At 49.8% G+C, this 22464-nt stretch overlaps 1 protein-coding gene across 6 annotated transcripts in view; it reads left to right on the plus strand.

The window, feature by feature from the left end:
- PLEKHA7 (pleckstrin homology domain containing A7) overlaps nucleotides 1–22464 on the plus strand; it is a 72913-nt gene that overhangs the window by 49181 nt on the left and 1268 nt on the right. For 5 of the 6 annotated variants that reach the window (XM_082269863.1, XM_082269864.1, XM_082269862.1 and 2 more), the window contains 5 exons: nucleotides 6665–6750; nucleotides 6841–7041; nucleotides 15283–15444; nucleotides 16900–17033; nucleotides 19040–19182. In XM_082269863.1, coding sequence (XP_082125989.1) covers nucleotides 6665–6750; nucleotides 6841–7041; nucleotides 15283–15444; nucleotides 16900–17033; nucleotides 19040–19182 — 726 coding nt within the window. The remainder of the gene's footprint in view (nucleotides 1–6664; nucleotides 6751–6840; nucleotides 7042–15282; nucleotides 15445–16899; nucleotides 17034–19039; nucleotides 19183–22464) is intronic. The other variant, XM_082269861.1, reaches the window with a different exon arrangement.

The following is a 22464-nucleotide window of genomic DNA, read 5'->3' on the forward strand; positions in this document are numbered from 1 at the left end:
CAGCATGATTGCCAACCCATCAATGTAGTGACCAGCATGATTGCCAACCTATCAATGTAGTGACCAGCGTGATTGCCAACCTATCAATGTAGTGACCAGCGTGATTGCCAACCTATCAATGTAGTGACCAGCGTGATTGCCAACCCATCAATGTAGTGACCAGCATGATTGCCAACCTATCAATGTAGTGACCAGCATGATTGCCAACCTATCAATGTAGTGACCAGCATGATTGCCAACCCATCAATGTAGTGACCAGCATGATTGCCAACCTATCAATGTAGTGACCAGCGTGATTGCCAACCTATCAATGTAGTGACCAGCGTGATTGCCAACCTATCAATGTAGTGACCAGCGTGATTGCCAACCTATCAATGTAGTGACCAGCATGATTGCCAATCTATCAATGTAGTGACCAGCATGATTGCCAACCCATCAATGTAGTGACCAGCATGATTGCCAACCCATCAATGTAGTGACCAGCATGATTGCCAACCCATCAATGTAGTGACCAGCGTGATTGCCAACCTATCAATGTAGTGACCAGCATGATTTCCAACCTATCAATGTAGTGACCAGCATGATTGCCAACCTATCAATGTAGTGACCAGCATGATTGCCAACATATCAATGTAGTGACCAGCGTGATTGCCAACCTATCAATGTAGTGACCAGCATGATTGCCAACCCATCAATGTAGTGACCAGCATGATTGCCAACATATCAATGTAGTGACCAGCATGATTTCCAACATATCAATGTAGTGACCAGCGTGATTGCCAACCTATCAATGTAGTGACCAGCATGATTGCCAACCCATCAATGTAGTGACCAGCATGATTGCCAACCTATCAATGTAGTGACCAGCGTGATTGCCAACCTATCAATGTAGTGACCAGCGTGATTGCCAACCTATCAATGTAGTGACCAGCGTGATTGCCAACCTATCAATGTAGTGACCAGCGTGATTGCCAATCTATCAATGTAGTGACCAGCATGATTGCCAACCCATCAATGTAGTGACCAGCATGATTGCCAACCCATCAATGTAGTGACCAGCATGATTGCCAACCCATCAATGTAGTGACCAGCGTGATTGCCAACCTATCAATGTAGTGACCAGCATGATTTCCAACCTATCAATGTAGTGACCAGCATGATTGCCAACCTATCAATGTAGTGACCAGCATGATTGCCAACATATCAATGTAGTGACCAGCGTGATTGCCAACCTATCAATGTAGTGACCAGCATGATTGCCAACCCATCAATGTAGTGACCAGCATGATTGCCAACATATCAATGTAGTGACCAGCATGATTTCCAACATATCAATGTAGTGACCAGCGTGATTGCCAACCTATCAATGTAGTGACCAGCATGATTGCCAACCTATCAATGTAGTGACCAGCATGATTGCCAACCCATCAATGTAGTGACCAGCGTGATTGCCAACATATCAATGTAGTGACCAGCATGATTGCCAACCCATCAATGTAGTGACCAGCGTGATTGCCAACCCATCAATGTAGTGACCAGCATGATTTCCAACATATCAATGTAGTGACCAGCGTGATTGCCAACCTATCAATGTAGTGACCAGCGTGATTGCCAATCTATCAATGTAGTGACCAGCATGATTGCCAACCTATCAATGTAGTGACCAGCATGATTTCCAACCCATCAATGTAGTGACCAGCGTGATTGCCAACCTATCAATGTAGTGACCAGCATGATTGCCAACCTATCAATGTAGTGACCAGCGTGATTGCCAACCTATCAATGTAGTGACCAGCATGATTGCCAACCTATCAATGTAGTGACCAGCATGATTGCCAACATATCAATGTAGTGACCAGCGTGATTGCCAACCCATCAATGTAGTGACCAGCGTGATTGCCAACATATCAATGTAGTGACCAGCGTGATTGCCAACCCATCAATGTAGTGACCAGCATGATTGCCAACCTATCAATGTAGTGACCAGCGTGATTGCCAACCTATCAATGTAGTGACCAGCGTGATTGCCAACCCATCAATGTAGTGACCAGCATGATTGCCAACATATCAATGTAGTGACCAGCATGATTGCCAACCCATCAATGTAGTGACCAGCGTGATTGCCAACCCATCAATGTAGTGACCAGCATGATTGCCAACCTATCAATGTAGTGACCAGCGTGATTGCCAACATATCAATGTAGTGACCAGCGTGATTGCCAACCCATCAATGTAGTGACCAGCATGATTGCCAACCTATCAATGTAGTGACCAGCGTGATTGCCAACCTATCAATGTAGTGACCAGCGTGATTGCCAACCCATCAATGTAGTGACCAGCATGATTGCCAACATATCAATGTAGTGACCAGCATGATTGCCAACCCATCAATGTAGTGACCAGCGTGATTGCCAACCCATCAATGTAGTGACCAGCATGATTGCCAACCTATCAATGTAGTGACCAGCATGATTGCCAACCCATCAATGTAGTGACCAGCGTGCTGTGTCCCCTTCAATCATGCAGAGACCAGAGAGAGACTTACCTAAGGTTACAGGTAGAAGAAGTGAACGAGAGGGCGCCTGTGTAGCTAGTTCTCTGTGACTGTCTGTGACTGAGCGCAGTGAGCAGCAGCGGCGCCGTGATTCTAGCGGCACAGCGAACCAATCAGGTGTGCAGGCACGCGTGATTGGTTAGCTGTGCAGCGAATCACGGCGCCGCTCCTGCTCAGCTCACCGCACTCAGCTATGCTATGTAATGTAGTGGTGAGAGAGGGGGAAGGGGGTAGTAGTGAGAGAGGGGGAGGGGGGAAGTGGTGAGGGAGGGGGGTAGTAGTGAGAGAGGGGGGAGGGGGTGGTAGTAGTGAGGGGGGGTAGTAGTGAGAGAGAGGGGGTGGTAGTGGGGGGGTAGTAGTGAGAGAGGGGGGGGGGGGCAGAGCCAGCAACACTTACCAAGTCCAGGAACCGGCGCTGACACCATCCATCCTTCCATCCCGTGGCTGAATCCTTCCTGCCCCATCCAGCTTCAGTCAGTTTCTTTCTCTGATGGTGGCAGGGAGGTGGGTGGAGCCAATTTCAGGCGCGGAGGATGAAATGAAAATCCTCCTGGCTCTGAATGCTGGGGGAGGATGGGAAGCTCTGTGTGCCCATACAGCAGCTACAATTGGTCCCGCCCCCTGCCAGCTTCCTTCCCAGCCAGCTTCTGTTTCTCCACGGAGCAAGGGGGCGGAGCCCCGGCCCCCCGCATACGGCCCCGCCCACACCCGACATCAATGCCTAAATTTGACAGCTGCAATCACATTGCAGCTGGCCCCCTCCCCCGCCGAATCGACCATTTATCACTTGCTGTGCTAGTGTGCTGCCTTTAATGTTAAAGTGCTGATATGTAGCCCCGAGTTCCCGGTCAAACCTCCCCTGCCCTGAGCAGGGTGGCAACAGGGGTGGCAAGGATTTTGTCTGGGGTGGCAATTGCCACCCCAGCTAGCCCTCTGGCTCCGCCACTGGTTGTACTCCCCCTAGTATGTATGATGCATGCATATTCTTACCCCCCAAGTGCATAACTTTACATTTATCAACATTAAACCTCATTTGCCACATAGTTGCCCAATGAAACAGTGCATTGAGGTCAGATTGTAAATTGGAGACATCCTGTAAGGAAGTTATTCCACTGCAAAGCTTGGTGTCATCTGCAAAGACTGAAATTGTACTTTTAATCCCAGACCCGATATAATTTATAAACATATTAAAAAGTAAGGGTCCCAACACTGAACCTTGGGGTACCCCACTGATAACCTTACACCATTCAGAGTAAGAATCATTAACCACTACTCTCTGAATTCTATCTTTTAGCCAATTTTCTATCCATTTACAAACTGATCTTTCCAAGCCAGTAGACTTTACCTTTCACATTAGCAGTGTGTGGGGAACTGTGTCACAGGCTTCCGCAAAATCCAAGTATACCACGTCCACAGCCCCCCCTCTGTCCAAGTATACCACGTCCACAGCCACCCCTCTGTCCAAGTATACCACGTCCACAGTCACCCCTCTGTCCAAGTATATCACATCCACAGCCACCCCTCTGTCCAAGTATACCACGTCCACCGCCACCCCTCTGTCCAAATATACCACGTCCACAGCCACCCCTCTGTCCAAGTATACCACGTCCACATCCACCCCTCTGTCCAAGTATACCACATCCACAGCCACCCCTCTGTCCAAGTATACCACATCCACAGCCACCCCTCCGTCCGAGTATACCACGTCCACAGCCACTCCTCTGTCCAAGTATACTACATCCACAGCCACCCCTCTGTCCAAGTATATCACATCCAAAGCCACTCCTCTGTCCAAGTATACCACGTCCACAGCCACCCCTCAGTCCAAGTATACCACGTCTACAGCCACTCCTCTGTCCAAGTATACCACGTCCACAGCCACCCCTCTGTACAAGTATACCACATCCACAGCCATCCCTCTGTCCAAGTATACCACATCCACAGCCACCCCTCTGTCCAAGTATACCACATCCACAGCCCCCCCCTCTGTCCAAGTATATCACGTCCACAGCCACCCCTCTGTCCAAGTACACCACGTCCACAGCCACTCCTCTGTCCAAGTATACCACGTCCACAGCCCTCCCTCTGTCCAAGTGTGACGGTTCACACCGTCACTGACAGTGAAAAAACTATGTGACAGATAAATTGATGGTTTGGACTGCTTCAGTTGGTCAGACTTGTAACAGATGCATGTCATTAGCCCAAACACCTGTCTTCCACGCATTGTAAATCATGCTGATTTGCTCACCTATTGTTTATGGTGGATTCTCAGTATTTACATTATGATATGTGTATTTGTATCTTGTTTTAGCTTTGGTGCCGGCAGTCTGTTCTTCCAGGCTGGCTTAAGTGTAATGAGTTAATTAGTATGTTAATTGGGATTAGCCATGAGTCAGCTGTACCTCGTTAGCTATTCATTGTGTAATGTTTTGGGCAAATATTCATGTAGTGACCGACCTACGTCTAAAGTGTATAAAACTCTGTTTCATTTTTAATAAAGTAGTCAGTTGTTTCCAGACACATGCAAGCTAAGTTTTCAGGCTAGTTTTGTATGACGACAGCTGGGATTTGATATCTATGTTCATGACTGCGAGGAAGCCGTAAACTGACGGAAGACCACAAGTACAGCGTGGGTCTGAGGTTCCGTCACACCAAGTATACCACATCCACAGCCACCCCTCTGTCCAAGTATACCACATCCACAGCCACCCCTCTGTCCAAGTATACCACGTCCACAGCCACCCCTCTGTCCAAGTATACCATGTCCACAGCCACCCCTCTGTCCAAGTATACCATGTCCACAGCCACCCCTCCGTCCAAGTATACCACATCCACAGCCACCCCTCTGTCCAAGTATACCACATCCACAGCCACCCCTCCGTCCGAGTATACCACGTCCACAGCCACCCCTCTGTCCAAGTATACCACGTCCACAGCCACCCCTCTGTCCAAGTATACCATATCCACAGCCACCCCTCCGTCCAAGTATAGCACGTCCACAGCCACCCCTCTGTCCAAGTATGCCACAGCCACCCCCTTTGTCCAAGTATACCACATCCACAGCCACCCCTCTGTCCAAGGTTTTACTTACCTCCTCATCAAAATAAATCAGGTTTGTTTGACAACTTCTGTCTTTCATGAATCCATGCTGTCTGTTGCTTAAAACATTTTTTTCCAGCTAGACTAGCCTGCTGCATAATTTTTTCCCTTTGATTTTCGGGGTGTCTTTGAATTCAGCCCTCTGTAGAGTAAAAAAAATGTAATTTCCATCAAACTATGTGGCATCCTTTCTTTCCTTACACATTACCCAGTCCACACCAGTATAGATCCTAACACATTACCCAGGCCATACCAGTATAGATCCTAACACATTACCCAGTCCATACCAGTATAGATCTTAATATATTACCCAGTCCACACCAGTAAAGATCCTAACACATTACCCAGTCCATACCAGTATAGATCCTAACACATTACCCAGTCCATACCAGTATAGATCCTAACACATTACCCAGTCCATACCAGTATAGATCCTAACACATTACCCAGTCCATACCAGTATAGATCCTAACACATTACCCAGTCCATACCAGTATAGATCTTAATATATTACCCAACCCACACCAGTAAAGATCCTAACACATTACCCAGTCCATACCAGTATAGATCCTAACACATTACCCAGTCTATACCAGTATAGATCCTAACACATTACCCAGTCCATACCAGTATAGATCCTAACACATTACTCAGTCCATACCAGTATAGATATCCAGCATGATATGTTTCCCCATTGAGATCTGAGGTGTTTTCAAAGTGTTCCTTTCATTTTTTTGAGCAGTGTATGTTTATTATACATTGTGCGGGGCAGTCATGTTTATTATACATTGTGCTGGGCAGTCATGTTTATTATACATTGTGCGGGGCAGTCATGTTTATTATACATTGTGCTGGGCAGTCATGTTTATTATACATTGTGCTGGGCAGTCATGTTTATTATACATTGTGCTGGGCAGTCATGTTTATTATACATTGTGCGGGGCAGTCATGTTTATGATGAAGTATGATCTCCGCCTTGCACCGTATCTTATGATTTTTGGTCTTCTCCAGGTTTCTCTGGATCCACCTCCAGGCTCCCTCAGTCGTCTTCGGTCACATCGTATGTCACGTTGCGGAGGGGCACCGACACTTCTAAGGTAACGCCATGAAACGCTCGGAAATGCCGGGAAAGTTCCCTTTTGTTCCTCTGTCACATTGGTGGTCGTTTCTCTTTTCACTCCCGGCAGGACAGACCAAAAAGTGCCTTTGAGCGCCTTTACTCCGGCGACAACCAAAGAGGTAAAATCAGCGCCGAAGAGCAGCTCCAGCGCATGAAGCGCCACCAGAAAGCCCTCGTACGCGAACGCAAGAGGACGCTCAGCCAAGGGGAGAAGCCGCCAGCGAGTGGCCGCCCAGCCTCCCGGCCCGTGTCCGCGGACATCAGCTCAGTATGTTAGCGCAGGGGGAGGAGCCTCCTCTGACTTTTTCTCTTCTATAGCATCTGATAGTGAGCACTTTATCGGCAGCGTGCATGGTGCCAGCGATCTCATTTAGAAGTAGATCCATCGCTTTCTTAGCTGCAGGGAGTAACCGGCTGCTTGGACCGAGGAAACCTAACCGGGTAGAATTTATAAGATGAATAGTTATTTTTTCTAAGAAAAAAGAAATAAAACAAAAATAACAATTGACATCCCCAGCTTCTAGACTGTTAACAAGCACAAGCTGTGTGGGGGCGCTCTGCACCTTTCTGGGATAAGAAGAATATAGTTTATATACGGCTTCAGCACAATGGAGATAGGCAGGATTGCCCCCGGTGACCTGCAGAGGGCGCTGAGGATGGAGCAAGGCTGGGGTAACGATGTCTGCCGCCTGTGTCATGTGACTTGGCGTCTTCTATAGGGTGCTATGCATACATGCAGTGACTTCTTCCCGAGTGCGCTGTGTCTCCATACCTAACAAAACGCCATCCCTCCCCCTAACGCTCCGCCTCCTCATCCTTCTCCATCTTCCGCTTCTCTTTTATGTTGATGAAAAATATTAATTTGTTATAAGAAGTCGCTAACCGTCATACTCATTGCTACCAGGCTTCCTCCTCATTGTAGCCGCTCTGTGCATTAATGACATCGCTGCGTCACCCATCCAGTAACTTCATCCGGACGCCATCCCCATAACCGCTACCAGGGCAAATACACCGGGGGGGGGGCAGGAAATACCACCTCCCGCCATTACCGGTGCCAGGGCAGATACAGTGTGATCCCCAAGGGGGGTATATGAAATACCACCTACCGCCATTACTGGTGCCAGGGCAGATACAGTGTGATCCCCAAGAGAGGGTATTGGAAATACCGCCATTACTGCTACCAGGGCAGATACACCCGGGTGTATGGAGTGGGGGCAGGAAATACCACCTTCCCCCATTACTGGTGCCAGGGCAGATGCAGTGCGACACCCACGTGGGGGCTGGAAATGCCACCTTCTGCCATTAGTGGTGCCGGGGCAGATACAGTGTAACACCCAATGGGGGGGGGGAGCAGAAAATAACACACTCCACCATTACTGGTGACAGGGCAGAGACAGTGTGACACCCATGGGGGGGAAGAAATACCACTTTCCACCATTACTGATGCCAGGGCATATGCTGTTTGACACCCAGTGGTAGCAGCAAACGCCATCTTCTGCCCTATGTGGTGTGAGGGCAGACACAGTGTGACACCTGGGGGAGGAGGGGGGGGGGGATTTGGAAATGCCACCTTCCCCCATTCGTGGTGTCAGATGCAGCGTCATACAGGGAGTTGGGTGCAGGATACGTGGATTGTCCAATCATTATAACCTCTGCTGGCTGCCGTGTCACTGACTGCATTACCCATTGCCCCCCTGCTTTCCTCTCCGCCCCCCCCCCCATTGACATCCTGTCTGCCTGCACCCCCTAAAGTGCGGGTAAACACAGAATTTTCTTGATTTAGGTGCGCCTCTCACCTGCACAGGAGCCAATGTCACACAATGGAGGGCAGCGGCATGGTGGGAGGTGGAATGCCTCCAGTTGGTCCTGGACAGAGTCCTCTTTGAGTGCCCAGAGAGACACACGGTATCACCGAGGGGCCATTTATAAAAGCTGGAAGTTCTCCCTTCCTGTTTGTAAATCGTTTTATCAGTTTTTGACGGTTTTCTGCCAGTTTTTTTCCCCGGTGATTCCAATCCAATACACGGATTATACATGGATGAGGGGATTCTCCTCAAACCCGCGTCGGGTTTTATTTTGTCTGTCAGTCTGTTTTGCTTCGTCGTCATAACTTCAATTTTGAAATGTTTGAAATTGGAGAAAGAAGATCTTTATAAATGGGCCCCTCGAATCTATCTCCCGCTTCACTGACATGGCCCCTCCCCCCTCCTGACCCCGCCCCCCCCCCCAGAGAGCAATAACTCCATGGTAGGAGGCACTCGGCGTTCTCTCACAATACTGTAACTTTTATAAAGTGTGAACTTTACTACTTGTCTAGAACTTCTCTTTCTGGGATGATTTTTGGGATGATGTTAATCTCGGCTCAGTGCTTTCTAATGTATGATTACCACAATCAATAAAAAGACTTCAAATGTCATTTCTCTGCTGGATGTTTTTGGGGTTCAGTCGGAGGCGGAGCCTGGTGTAATGAGTATGGCGGAATATCTGGGAGGTATTGGTGAAGATGGAATTGGTGGAGAATGTTGGAATTAAAGGGAAACAATCAGCCTGTCTGACATTTCATATCTGAGATACAAAGAGCGATCATGGAGAACGACCCAAAAATTCCACCTCTAGGCAGATTCCACCCACCTGACCTGCAGAGGTCCACTGACTTCTCTATACACAGAGCTTTGAGGGGCGTGTGTAAGGCATATCCTTAGAGGTCATCCCCCGAGGAGTATCTAATGAGTATCCTTGGAAGACCTTATCCCCTGAGGGGGGTGTAAGGGGTATCCTTGGAAGACGTTATCCCCTGAGGGGTGTGTAAGGGGTATTCTTGGAAGGAGTCATCCCCTGAGGGGTGTGTAAGGGGTATCCTTGGAAGGAGTCATCCCCTGAGGGGTGTGTAAGGGGTATCCTTGGAAGTTGTTTTTCCCTGAGGGGTATATAAGGGGTATCCTTAGAGGGAGTCATCCCCTAAGGGATATGTAGGGGTATCCTTAGAGGACGTTATCCCCTGAGGGGTGTGTAATGGATATCCTTAGAGGAAGTAATCCCCTGGGGGGTGTGTAAGGGGCTTTCTTAGAGCGGGTCATCCGCTGAGGGTCGTGTAAGGGGTATCCTTGAAGGGAGTGATCCTCTGAGAGTTGTGTAAGGGATATCCTTGGAGGGGGTCATCCCCTGAGAGTTGTGTAAGGGGTATCCTTGGAGGGGGTCATCCCCTGAGAGTTGTGTAAGGGGTATCCTTGGAGGGGGTCATCCCCTGAGAGTTGTGTAAGGGGTATCTTTGGAGGGGGGTCATCCCCTGAGAGTTGTGTAAGGGGTATCCTTGGAGGGTGTCCATCCCCTGGGGGGTGTGTAAGTGGTATCTTTGGAGGGTGTCCATCCCCTGGGGGGTGTGTAAGGGGTATCCTTGGAGGGTGTCCATCCCCTGAGGGGTGTAAGGGGTATCCTTGGAGGGTGTCCATCCCCTGGGGGGTGTGTAAGGGGTATCCTTGGAGGGTGTCCATCCCCTGAGGGGTGTAAGGGGTATCCTTGGAGGGTGTCCATCCCCTGAGGGGTGTAAGGGGTATCCTTGGAGGGTGTCCATCCCCTGAGGGGTGTAAGGGGTATCCTTGGAGGGTGTCCATCCCCTGAGGGGTGTAAGGGGTATCCTTGGAGGGTGTCCATCTCCTGGGGGGGGGTTGTAAGGGGTATCCTTTGTAATTATATTTAATTATCTGTTCTGCGGGATGGAACTGATAGACACATAATAGTAGGACAGCAGGAGGGGGTCAGCGAACAGATAAACCTGGAAAATTGTGGCGTTTGACCCTAATGCTGGCCATACACTAGACAAAAAATTGTTCGAAAATCTGCCATTGGGACGAATCGTTTTTCGCCTAGTTAATGGGCACAAATAGAAAATCGCTTTTTAATTTTTAGAGCCAAAAAATTGAAGGAACGGGTTGGAAAATCCTGGCAAACTAAGGATAAATGGAAAGGTTAACGTGTTTCTCGCATATTAAATAATGAATTGTTTAAATTGCGCATATGTGAGAAAACGCAGGAAAAAGTGGTTCATTTATGTCCATGGAATGATTTATTGATCAATATTCGATCATTACATGATGGTACTATCGTCTGCTGTCCGGGACGGCCGAGTGTTCGCTATTTGAAAACGAGTTGGAACGATTGTTCGTATAGTGTATTGCCGGCATAAGTCTGATTTTTAACAAATAATTTCTCCAGCCAGATTTTATTGGTGGAATTTTTGGCTCTCGGATCCGTTTCACTTTTAGAATAATTGGTTTCAGTATTGGCTACATTGTTACATAACGAGACTGAAAACAGCAACAATGTATCTAATTCAACTAATAGTTCTCCAATATTGGGGGTCAGTAAACTCCAGACTTTCTCCAGAATTTTGTTAAACTTCAGGAAATTTAGTGGACAATTTTGGATTTAGTGGGAGACCCAAATGTTCCACTTCATGACCAACACCAGAGGGAAGTTCTCCATCAACTGCTGAGAAGGTGACGTATGATCCCGCTGTATGATCCCCGCTGTATGATCCCGCCGTGTGATCCCGCTGTATGATCCCGCCGTGTGATCCCGCTGTATGATCCCGCCGTGTGATCCCGCTGTATGATCCCGCCATCCACATGTCCTCTATAGAAAGGATCAGATCCCACCATCCACATGTCTTCTATAGAAATGATTGGATCCTGCCATCCACATGTCCTGTATAGAAATGATCAGATCCCGCCATCCACATGTCCTGTATAGAAATGATCGGATCCCGCCATCCACATGTCCTCTATAGAAAGGATCAGATCCCGCCATCCACATGTCCTCTATAGAAATGATTGGATCCCGCCATCCACATGTCCTCTATAGAAAGGATCAGATCCCGCCATCCACATGTCCTGTATAGAAATGATCGGATCCCGCCATCCACATGTCCTGTATAGAAATGATTGGATCCCGCCATGCTCCACCATGGAGACTGCTGGGATCACTGGAGGGTCTAACCACCCCATGGAGACAAAGGTTCCTACTGATTGTTTCCCTTTAATGTATCGGAGACGCTGTGTGTTGGGGGATGGGTCTGGTGACACAAAGTGATCGGTATTACCGGATGTCAAATGTTTCTTGTTTTGAAAACCCAGAAGATGGTTTCTCCCAGTAATCTGAAGGCTGATCCTCTTCCCTGTCCACACGAGTGGTCGGAGGGCCGATGACAGCGCAGTATGGAGGAGCGCCCGGTAGGAGATCTCACTGTATGTCTCTCTATGGGTTGCTAGATGTGATGAAGATGCAGAATCTGCAGAAGGAAGTTTTATAAGTATTTTGAAGTGAAGTCTCTGGGAGAGTTAGAAGGGGATTTATGGTGGTAATACGTCCCATTTTATTACAATGCAGCAATGTTTCTTTATTGGAGCAGACAGTGATCATCACCCCTACCCCCCCCCCCGGGTACAGCGGTCATCACCCCCGGGTACAGCGGTCATCACCCCCGGGTACAGCGATCATCACCCCCCGGTACAACGATCATCATCCCCGGGTACAGCGATCATAGTTCCCAGGTACAATAATCCTCACCTCTGGGTACAGTAATCATCACCCCCGGGTACAGCGGTCATCATCCCCGGGTACAGCGGTCATCATCGCTCCCGGGTACAATAATCCTCACCTCCGGGTACAGCAGTCATCACCCCCAGGTACAACGATCATCACCCCCCGGGTACAATAATCCTCAACTCCGGGTACAGCAGTCATCACCCCCAGGTACAGCAGTCATCATCCCCGGGTACAGCATTCATCTCAACACGCCCTGGTAGAGCGGTCATCATCCCCGGGTACAGTGGTCATCATCCCCCGGGTAAAGTGGTCATCACCCCCGGGTATCAATAATCCTCACCTCCGAGAACAGCAGTCACCACCCCCGGGGAACAGCGGTCACCACCCCCGGGGAACAGCGGTCACCACCCTCGATTAAAGCGGTCACCACCCTCGATTAAAGCGGTCACCACCCCCGGGTACAGCAGTCATCACCCCCGGGTACAGCAGTCATCACCCCCGGGTACAGTAATCATCACCCCCGGGGAACAGCGGTCACCACCCCCGGATACAGCGGTCATCACCCCCGGGTACAGCGGTCACCCCCCCCCCCGGTCAGGGGGTGGCAGTTTACAGATCTTACTCATGAAGGCAGAGTGAAACTAAATCAGAGAGGGGCACAGAAGGAGCTCCCCTGGGTAATGAAGGTCATGTCCGGGGTTACAGGTTCCTTTCCAGAGAGAGACATGGAGGTGCCCAGCGCTGCTTCTCATTCTGCTGGTTTCCTGGCTGTTGGGTTTCTCTCTGTGTCCTGACCTGGAAGAAGCATGAAGAGACTCGGCCCTCTAATACCCAGACAACCGGATCTTCTGAAGAGAATCCGCAATGGCCGCTGCCATGTGCCTCTTATGAAAGGTTTAACTTAAAGCCCAACTCCAGCCATAACTCTTTTTAGTTTTTGGTGGAGTATGCAGCCTGAAATGGGGTGTGAGGGGTGTATGCTAAATGTATAGAGCCTAAAATAGGGTGTACACTAGGTGTATATATTTACACAACCTAGAAAGGGGTGTATGAGGCATGACAGGTGTGTGAGAAGAACGTTGGCTGTAAGTGGCATTTAATGGGGTATGTGGGGTGTCTGGAGAGTGTATAGGGCCTGGAATGGGGTGTGTGCGGTGTATGGTGGTGTACAAGGTTTGGAATGAGGTATGGTGGGTGCACAAGGACTGAAATGCAGTGTATAGAGGGCGAACAAGAGCTGGAATGGGGTATTGAGGGTTACAGGAAATGGGTTATACTGGGTGTACAAGGCCTTAAATGGGGTATGCAGGGTGTACAAGGAATAGAATGAGGGTGGGGGTGTACAAGGAATGGGGTACGCGGGGTGTATGGTGGGGATGTACAAGGAATGGGGTACATGGGTGTACAAGGAATGGGGTACGAGGGTGTATGGTGGGGATGTACAAGGAATGGGGTAAGCAGGGTGTACAAGGAAGGGGGTATGGGGGGGTGTACAAGGAATGGGGTAAGCGGGGTGTATGGTGTGGGTGTACAAGGAATGGGGTACACGGGGTGTATGGTGGGGGTGTACAAGGAATGGGGGTACGGGGGTGTATGTTGGGGTGTACAAGGAATGGGGTATGGTGGGGTGTACAATGGGGGTACGGGGGTGTATGTTGGGGTGTACAAGGAATGGGGTATGGGGGTGTATGGTGGGGGAGTACAAGGAATGGGGTACGCTGGGTGTATGGTGGGGTGTGTACAAGGAATGGGGGTACGGGGGTGTATGTTGGGGTGTACAAGAAATGGGGTACGCTGGGTGTATGGTGGGGGTGTACAAGGAATGGGGGTACGGGGGTGTATGTTGGGGTGTACAAGGAATGGGGTATGGTGGGGTGTACAAGGAATGGGGGTATGGGGGTGTATGTTGGGGTGTACAAGGAATGGGGGTACGGGGGTGTATGTTGGGGTGTACAAGGAATGGGGTATGGTGGGGTGTACAAGGAATGGGGTATGGGGGTGTATGTTGCGGTGTACAAGGAATGGGGTACGGGGGTGTATGGTGGGGTGTACAAGGAATGGGGTACGGGGGTGTACAATGAATGGGGTACGGGGGTGTATGGTGGAGTGTACAAGGAATGGGGTACACGGGGTGTATGGTGGGGGTGTACAAGGAATGGGGGTACGGGGGTGTATGTTGGGGTGTACAAGGAATGGGGTATGGTGGGGTGTACAATGGGGGTACGGGGGTGTATGTTGGGGTGTACAAGGAATGGGGTAAGCGGGGTGTATGGTGTGGGTGTACAAGGAATGGGGTACACGGGGTGTATGGTGGGGGTGTACAAGGAATGGGGGTACGGGGGTGTATGTTGGGGTGTACAAGGAATGGGGTATGGTGGGGTGTACAATGGGGGTACGGGGGTGTATGTTGGGGTGTACAAGGAATGGGGTATGGGGGTGTATGGTGGGGGAGTACAAGGAATGGGGTACGCTGGGTGTATGGTGGGGAGTGTACAAGGAATGGGGGTACGGGGGTGTATGTTGGGGTGTACAAGAAATGGGGTACGCTGGGTGTATGGTGGGGGTGTACAAGGAATGGGGGTACGGGGGTGTATGTTGGGGTGTACAAGGAATGGGGTATGGTGGGGTGTACAAGGAATGGGGGTATGGGGGTGTATGTTGGGGTGTACAAGGAATGGGGGTACGGGGGTGTATGTTGGGGTGTACAAGGAATGGGGTATGGTGGGGTGTACAAGGAATGGGGTATGGGGGTGTATGTTGCGGTGTACAAGGAATGGGGTACGGGGGTGTATGGTGGGGTGTACAAGGAATGGGGTACGGGGGTGTACAATGAATGGGGTACGGGGGTGTATGGTGGGGTGTACAAGGAATGGGGTACGGGGGTGTATGGTGGGGTGTACAAGGAATGGGGTACGGGGGTGTATGTTGGGGTGTCTGCAGACATTGACCCGTTGTGTCTCCTCAGTGGCAGCGAGAACAGGAATTCGATCTGCAGTTGCTGGAGAGAGCGGCTCGGGATGTGGAGGAAAGGGACTGGGAGGACCAGGACTGGGTGCAGGCCATCGCTGTCCCTGTCACTGAGATGGATCTGGAGCCTCAGGACTACAACCTGGACATCAGCAAGGAGGTAAGTGACAGCCATGTGACACGGCATGCATAGTGGTTCCTCTTCCTGCACTGTCATGCATGCCATACATTGGGTGTGGTGTGTGACACATACAGGGGAGTAGAGCTGTCACAGATCAGGGGGGTCCAATGACAGTGCTGGAAGATGGAGGGGGGGTGGGAGATGCACACACAGACACAGAGAGGAACAATGAGTGCTGATGGGGTACTACAAGTCTCAGCATTCTCCTTGGCTCACTATCTGCCTTGGAATGCTGGGAGTTGTAGTTCATCACAAGAATAAAGACTGCAGGGGATTGAGGTGGCTCCAGTATATGCAGGCGACATTGCTGTGCCTGTGACACTATATGGGGTGTGGGGATATAATGACTGTATTTGCACCCCCAGAGTGATATATCGGGGTGTTGGGTTATAATGACGGTGTCCTTGTATACGGAGTACGTAGTGATATATCGGGGTGTCGGGTTATAATGGCGGTGTCCTTGTATACGGAGTACGTAGTGATATATCGGGGTGCAGGACGTTCCTCTGATATATTTCATGTTATTGATTTGATATTCGCACCGAGCCGCTGATTATCCGAGAACTGAGACTGATGGGGAGATGCTGCCATCTAGTGGTGAATATACATTATAACCTCTCACAAGGGTGTCTGTGTCCCCATTAGAGGGATTCACCCTATTTCTCCCGGTGAATGTTGTCAGAGACAGAAAGTGATCCTAAATCTAATAGTTGTCACCAGAGAGGAATAGAGGGGAAATCGGTCCTGGAGACAAAGTCTACATTAGGAAGATTTCCCTCTTTATGTTGTGCTTCTGGGACAGGAAAGGAAGGGAAATTTCCCCAATTAGATCCAGACAGCGGAACAGAACAGGTATAATTCAGTAGCAAAGGGGGCGGAGCTACTATCACAGACAGGTATAATTCTGTACAATGATGGATAGCGGAGGGGGCGGAGCTGCTGTCACAGACAGGTATAATTCTGTACAATGATGGATAGCGGAGGGGGCGGAGCTGCTGTCACAGACAGGTATAATTCTGTACAATGATGGATAGCGGAGGGGGCGGAGCTGCTATCACAGACAGGTATAATTCTGTACAATGATGGATAGCGGAGGGGCGGAGCTGCTGTCACAGACAGGTATTATTCTGTACAATGATGGATAGCGGAGGGGCGGAGCTGATGTCACAGACAGGTATAATTCTGTACAATGATGGATAGCGGAGGGGCGGAGCTGATGTCACAGACAGGTATAATTCTGTACAATGATGGATAGCGGAGGGGCGGAGCTGCTATCACAGGTATAATTCTGTACAATGATGGATAGCGGAGGGGGCGGAGCTGCTATCACAGGTATAATTCTGTACAATGATGGATAGCTGAGGGGCGGAGCTGCTATCACAGGTATAATTCTGTACAATGTCTTCTCTTCCAATCATTTCATGTCTCTGGCAGTTGGCGACTCCAGACAAGGTGGAGATTCCGGAGAGGTACATTGATTTGGATCCAGAAGAGCCACTGACCCATGAGGAGCTGGAAGCACGACGGAGGAAAGTCCAGAGGATAAAGAATATTCTGGCCCGGTCCAGGTGAGTCTCTCTGAGTATTGTCTGTGGAAGTCTCCCCGGGGATCACCTGGAGGAAAGTTATTTCTAGGTATGAGATATGATGGCACACGGCCAGTCTGGTGATCATAGAATAGTCCTCTGGCTGCCATGTTTGCCCGGTGTAGGACTGGCCTAGTGATCAGTAGAGTGACTCCATAGATGGGATAGAGGAAGGTCCGGATCTGAGGAATAATGGGGTCTCTGGAGAAATTTCCATGGGTGGAGGGGACAGCAGACTGGAGAAGATCAGTCACTTGTATGTAAAGTGAACCCATCACTGGATATCTCACCTTCCATTCCACGGCCCAATCACATTATTATATGAAATGGAGTGCAAACCCTAAACACGAATTTTCAGTTATTTGCTCCATATTTGGTCTGTTAAATATAACATTGAAGGTGTTTTGGATGGTTTATAGTTTTTCTTCTGGTTTTTCTCTTCCTGTCTGGGCTTTGGTTGGTCTCCTCCTGTCTGGGCTTTGGTTGGACTCCTCCTGTCTGGGCTTTGGTTGGTCTCCTCCTGTCTGGGCTTTGGTTGAACTCCTCCTGACTGGGCTTTGGTTTGACTCTTCTTGTCTGGGCTCTTGTTGGTCTCTTCCTGTCAGGCTAGCTCTTGGTGCCTGGGCTGTGGTAGTTCTCCTTCTGCCTGGGCCATGGTGAGTCTCCTCCTGCCTGGGCAGTGGTGGGTCTCCTCCTGCCTGGGCCATGATGGGTCTCCTGCCTGGTCCGTGGTGGTGGGTCTCCTCTTGCCTGGTCCGTGGTTGGTCTCCTGCCTGGTCTGTGGTGGGTCTCCTCTTGCCTGGTCCGTGGTGGGTCTCCTCCTGCCTGGTCCGTGGTGGGTCTCCTCTTGCCTGGTCCGTGGTTGGTCTCCTGCCTGGTCTGTGGTGGGTCTCCTCTTGCCTGGTCCGTGGTGGGTCTCCTCCTGCCTGGTCCGTGGTGGGTCTCCTCCTGACTGGTCTGTGGTGGGTCTCCTCCTGCCTGGTCCATAATGGGTCTTCTCCTGCATGGGCTCTGGTGGGCCTCCCCTTCTCTGGGCTCTGGTGGGTCTCCTCTTCTCTGGTGGGTCTCCTCTTCTCTGGGCTCTGGTGGGCCTCCCCTTCTCTGGACTCTGGTGGGTCTCCTCTTCTCTGGGCTCTGGTGGGTCTCCTCTTCTCTGAGCTCTGGTGGGTCTCCTCTTCTCTGGGCTCTGGTGGGCCTCCCCTTCTCTGGACTCTGGTGGGTCTCCTCTTCTCTGGGCTCTGGTGGGTCTCCTCTTCTCTGGGCTCTGGTGGGCCTCCCCTTCTCTGGGCTCTGGTGGGTCTCCTCTTCTCTGGGCTCTGGTGGGTCTCCTCTTCTCTGGGCTCTGGTGGGCCTCCCCTTCTCTGGGCTCTGGTGGGTCTCCTCTTCTCTGGGCTCTGGTGGGTCTCCTCTTCTCTGGGCTCTGGTGGGCCTCCCCTTCTCTGGGCTCTGGTGGGCCTCCCCTTCTCTGGGCCCTGGTGGGTCTCCTCTTCTCTGGTGGGTCTCCTCTTCTCTGGGCTCTGGTGGGCCTCCCCTTCTCTGGGCTCTGGTGGGTCTCCCCTTCTCTGGGCTCTGGTGGGTCTCCCCTTCTCTGGGCTCTGGTGGGTCTCCTCTTCTCTGGGCTCTGGTGGGTCTCCTCTTCTCTGGGCTCTGGTGGGCCTCCCCTTCTCTGGGCTCTGGTGGGTCTCCTCTTCTCTGGGCTCTGGTGGGTCTCCTCTTCTCTGGGCTCTGGTGGGCCTCCCCTTCTCTGGGCTCTGGTGGGTCTCCTCTTCTCTGGGCTCTGGTGGGCCTCCCCTTCTCTGGGCTCTGGTGGGCCTCCCCTTCTCTGGGCTCTGGTGGGTCTCCTCTTCTCTGGGCTCTGGTGGGTCTCCTTCTCTGGGCTCTGGTGGGTCTCCTTCTTTGGGCTCTGGTGGGTCTCTTTTTCTCTGGGATCATGTAGGATCTGGTTGGTCTCGTTGTTCTGTGCTCTGATTGGTCTGTGTCCTCTGCAGCGTACACAATCTGCAGCCGATGTCATACCCGGATGAGATGAGCCCCTCTGATATGGACAGCCAGGTGCAGGAACAGGAGAGGATGATTACTATATCCTACGCTCTGGCCTCAGAGGCTTCTCAGCGCAGCAAGCAGGTAGCAGGTAAGAAGGGGGAGGGGCATTGTAATTGGTTGGCCAGACATTGTACTGTATGTGCCTGCTGGGAAAACTGTCTAAACTTAGGGGAGGAGTTCAAGTCACCCGTAGCACTTGATTCTCCTGTGCATTGTGGGAAAATTGGGACTCTTGATGCTTTAGGCAACAATATTGATTCTTCCTGAATGGCATTGGACGCCGGTCACTCACAGCGACCAATCCGCTTCTCCATTTCAGGTGATCAGTGTAGGTTTGGAACTAAAACGGATAATCCGAGTGGTTGTATTACCGAAGCTTTCCAGATCTCTTGGGGGCCATCTACAAATGTTCTCACACACGTTCACCCGGGATTTATACGTTTTTCCAAGCAGAACACGTGTGAATCTCAGGTGAAAACAGTTATAAAATGACTGCTTGTGTAAGTGTCGGATTTCACCTGCAATATAACCTGTCTGTGATCCATTGCAGCTGCTCTCTGCCCCCATCACCCCCCAGCACACAGCGGACTGTGCTCCACCGTAGTCTGAGCCACGTAAGACCGCGTATTGTGTGACCGCATGCTGAACTCCGCCCCCTTCTACACTTCTCTCCTCCTCCTTATTTTATCTTTTTATATTGATCAGAATTAAATCTCCTTCAGACTCGCCCAATCTGCATGTCAGTGTGTTGTATGTGGCAAAGTGTCATTGAAGAAGATTTCCCATGATTCTCTGAGACGTCTCTGTAGTTCCTCCTCCAGACGCCTCCTCCCTCTACTGGTGACATCACACCCTTAAAAGGACAGCAGAGAGGGGAGGAGGTCCCCGGAGGACTGTGCGAGGGTGGGGGGGGGGTTCATACACAGGCTGCACTCATTACCCCCTGCTTGGTGTAAAATATGGGCGGAGTCATTCTCTAATGTTACATTTGGCAGCATGGTTTGTGTTTCTGCACGTGGCGTCCAATCAGATATTTAGAGCGGAGCCGTGTGACCTCACCCTCTTCTCAGCCAAATATCTGCAAAGTCGGTTCATATGGACAGATATCAATTACTATTATTATGCAGGATTTATATGGCGCCAACAATAGTTTGCGCAGCACTTTACATCGTTAGGGCAGACAGTACAGTTACAATACAATATAATACAGGAGGAATCAGAGGACCCTGCTCATAGGAGCTTAGTGGTGTCATTGGATAGGAAGAGGCGTACTTTTGAGATGTTGCGGAGGTTGAGGCGGCAAGCTATGGACAGTGATTGGATGTGGAAAGGAGAGTTCAGGATTGCACCCAGGCATGCCAGGATGGGTTGATAGTTGAGCCACTGATCTTGAGAGAAGTCGGGGGAAGGGGCACATGGGGGAGGAAATATTATGATCTCAGTTTTGGATGGATTGAGTTTGAGATATGTCTGTTAGTAAATCAGTGAAATGGGAGGAGACTGATGGGGTGAGCTGAGGGGTAGAGATAGATTTGGGTGTCAATAGCATAGAAATGGTATTGGAAGCTATGGGAGGCCATCAGCTGACCCATGGATGAGCTGTAGATAAGAGAATAGGAGGTCCATGAACAGAACTTTGGGGGACCCCAACAGAGAAAGGGAGAGGAGAGGAGGAAGTAGAATTGCGGTGGGATCGGTAGGATGAGAACCAGCGAAGAGCGCAGTCATGGAGATCAAAGGCATGGAGTTTTCTGAGGAGGAGGAGGGGGGGGGGTCATCTGTATGAAAGGCAGCAGAGAGGTCCAGGAGTAGGGGGACAGAATGGTGTCCATTGGGTTTTGCGGTTAGTAAATCCTTTGTGAGGTTTAGGAAGGGAAGATTCTGTGGAGTGCTGAGGGTGAAATCCATTATTCTTATGAGGGGGTCGGATGTAGACCAGACATTCATGGAGTTTGTAGGAAAAGGAGATGGGGCGTAGGTTAAGATTGGTGGGGATCAAGGAAGGCTTTTTAACTATTAGGGTAACTAGTGCATGTTTTAGAGAATTTAGGAAGATGCCAGAAGAGAAGGACAGATGGAAGATGTGGGTTAGAGAGTAAAGGATAGAGCCTAAGGGTGACCTCAGTATTTGTGAAGGACCCGAGTCCAGGGGACAGACAGGTTGGTAGATAGGCGTTAGAAAGAAGTTTAGTAACCTTGTCTACATTGGCAGGGTTAAATAAGGGGCGTGTTGATTGTAGATGTGGACATGGGGTGATAACTTGGGGGAGAACCTGTGAAATTGAGATTTCATCACAAATTAATATTAACCCCTTCGGCACCCCTATCTCCCCCCCCCCCCCCCTTCCATGGGGCAGAGCTGTTACATTTCTGTTATGGGTCGGTTTATTCAACAACAAAATAATACAATCATCATTCGCTAGGACACACACGGCTTTCTTTTGGTGATCTTTTCATGCAAATTTTTTTCTTTGCGTGCAATCAATAGACAAAAAGAGGAACCAAACGAGGGAGGAGCATTTTTTTTTTCTATTTTCATCAGCGTGTAAAGGGAAAATATTGCACTATTCTCCTAGATAGATACTTTGTATCTCTCCTCTGAACAATGTTTATAAACAAAAATACTTTGTATCTCTACTCTGAACAATGTTTATAAACAAAATTACTTTGTATCTCTCCTCTGAGACAGGACATAGAGAGATACAAAGTAACATTGTTTATAAACATTGATCAGATGGGAGATAAAGAGATACAATGTTACTTTGTGTGATCAATGTTTATAAACAATGTTACTTTGTATCTCTCTATCTCCTGTCTGATCAATGTTTATAAACAATGTTACTTTGTATCTCTCTATCTCCTGTCTGATCAATGTTTATAAACAATGTTACTTTGTATCTCTCTATCTCTCATCTGATCAATGTTTATAAACAATGTTACTTGGTATCTCTCTATCTCTCATCTGATCAATGTTTATAAACAATGTTACTTGGTATCTCTCTATTTCCATCTCAGTGGTACAAACCCTGTCAGATGTTTTTTTTCTTCCATTAGAGGTGTTGTAGTTACACTCCCTGCTGTCATTTTGACAGCCAAGACCTGCCAACAAGTGTGTGGGGTGGTAATAAAAGGGTAGAAGAGGGCACATTACATACATCCGATGTACTTTAAGTATTTTAGACATCTGTAGAATGCTCGGTGTCCGCAACTGCTTAACCTCTTGGTGCTGACAGTATGAAAATACGCAGCCTTTCCGTGGGCGGGCCTTAACCTCCCTGGCGGTAATCCTGAGTGCGGCTCGGGGATAATTTTCAGTACCAAAAGCGGTGACCCCCGAGCCACACTCAGGATTACCCTGTAGTGAAACTTA

The sequence above is a fragment of the Pelophylax lessonae genome (assembly GCF_965119305.1).
Source record: "Pelophylax lessonae genome assembly, chromosome: 10".
Classification (NCBI taxonomy): domain Eukaryota; kingdom Metazoa; phylum Chordata; class Amphibia; order Anura; family Ranidae; genus Pelophylax; species Pelophylax lessonae.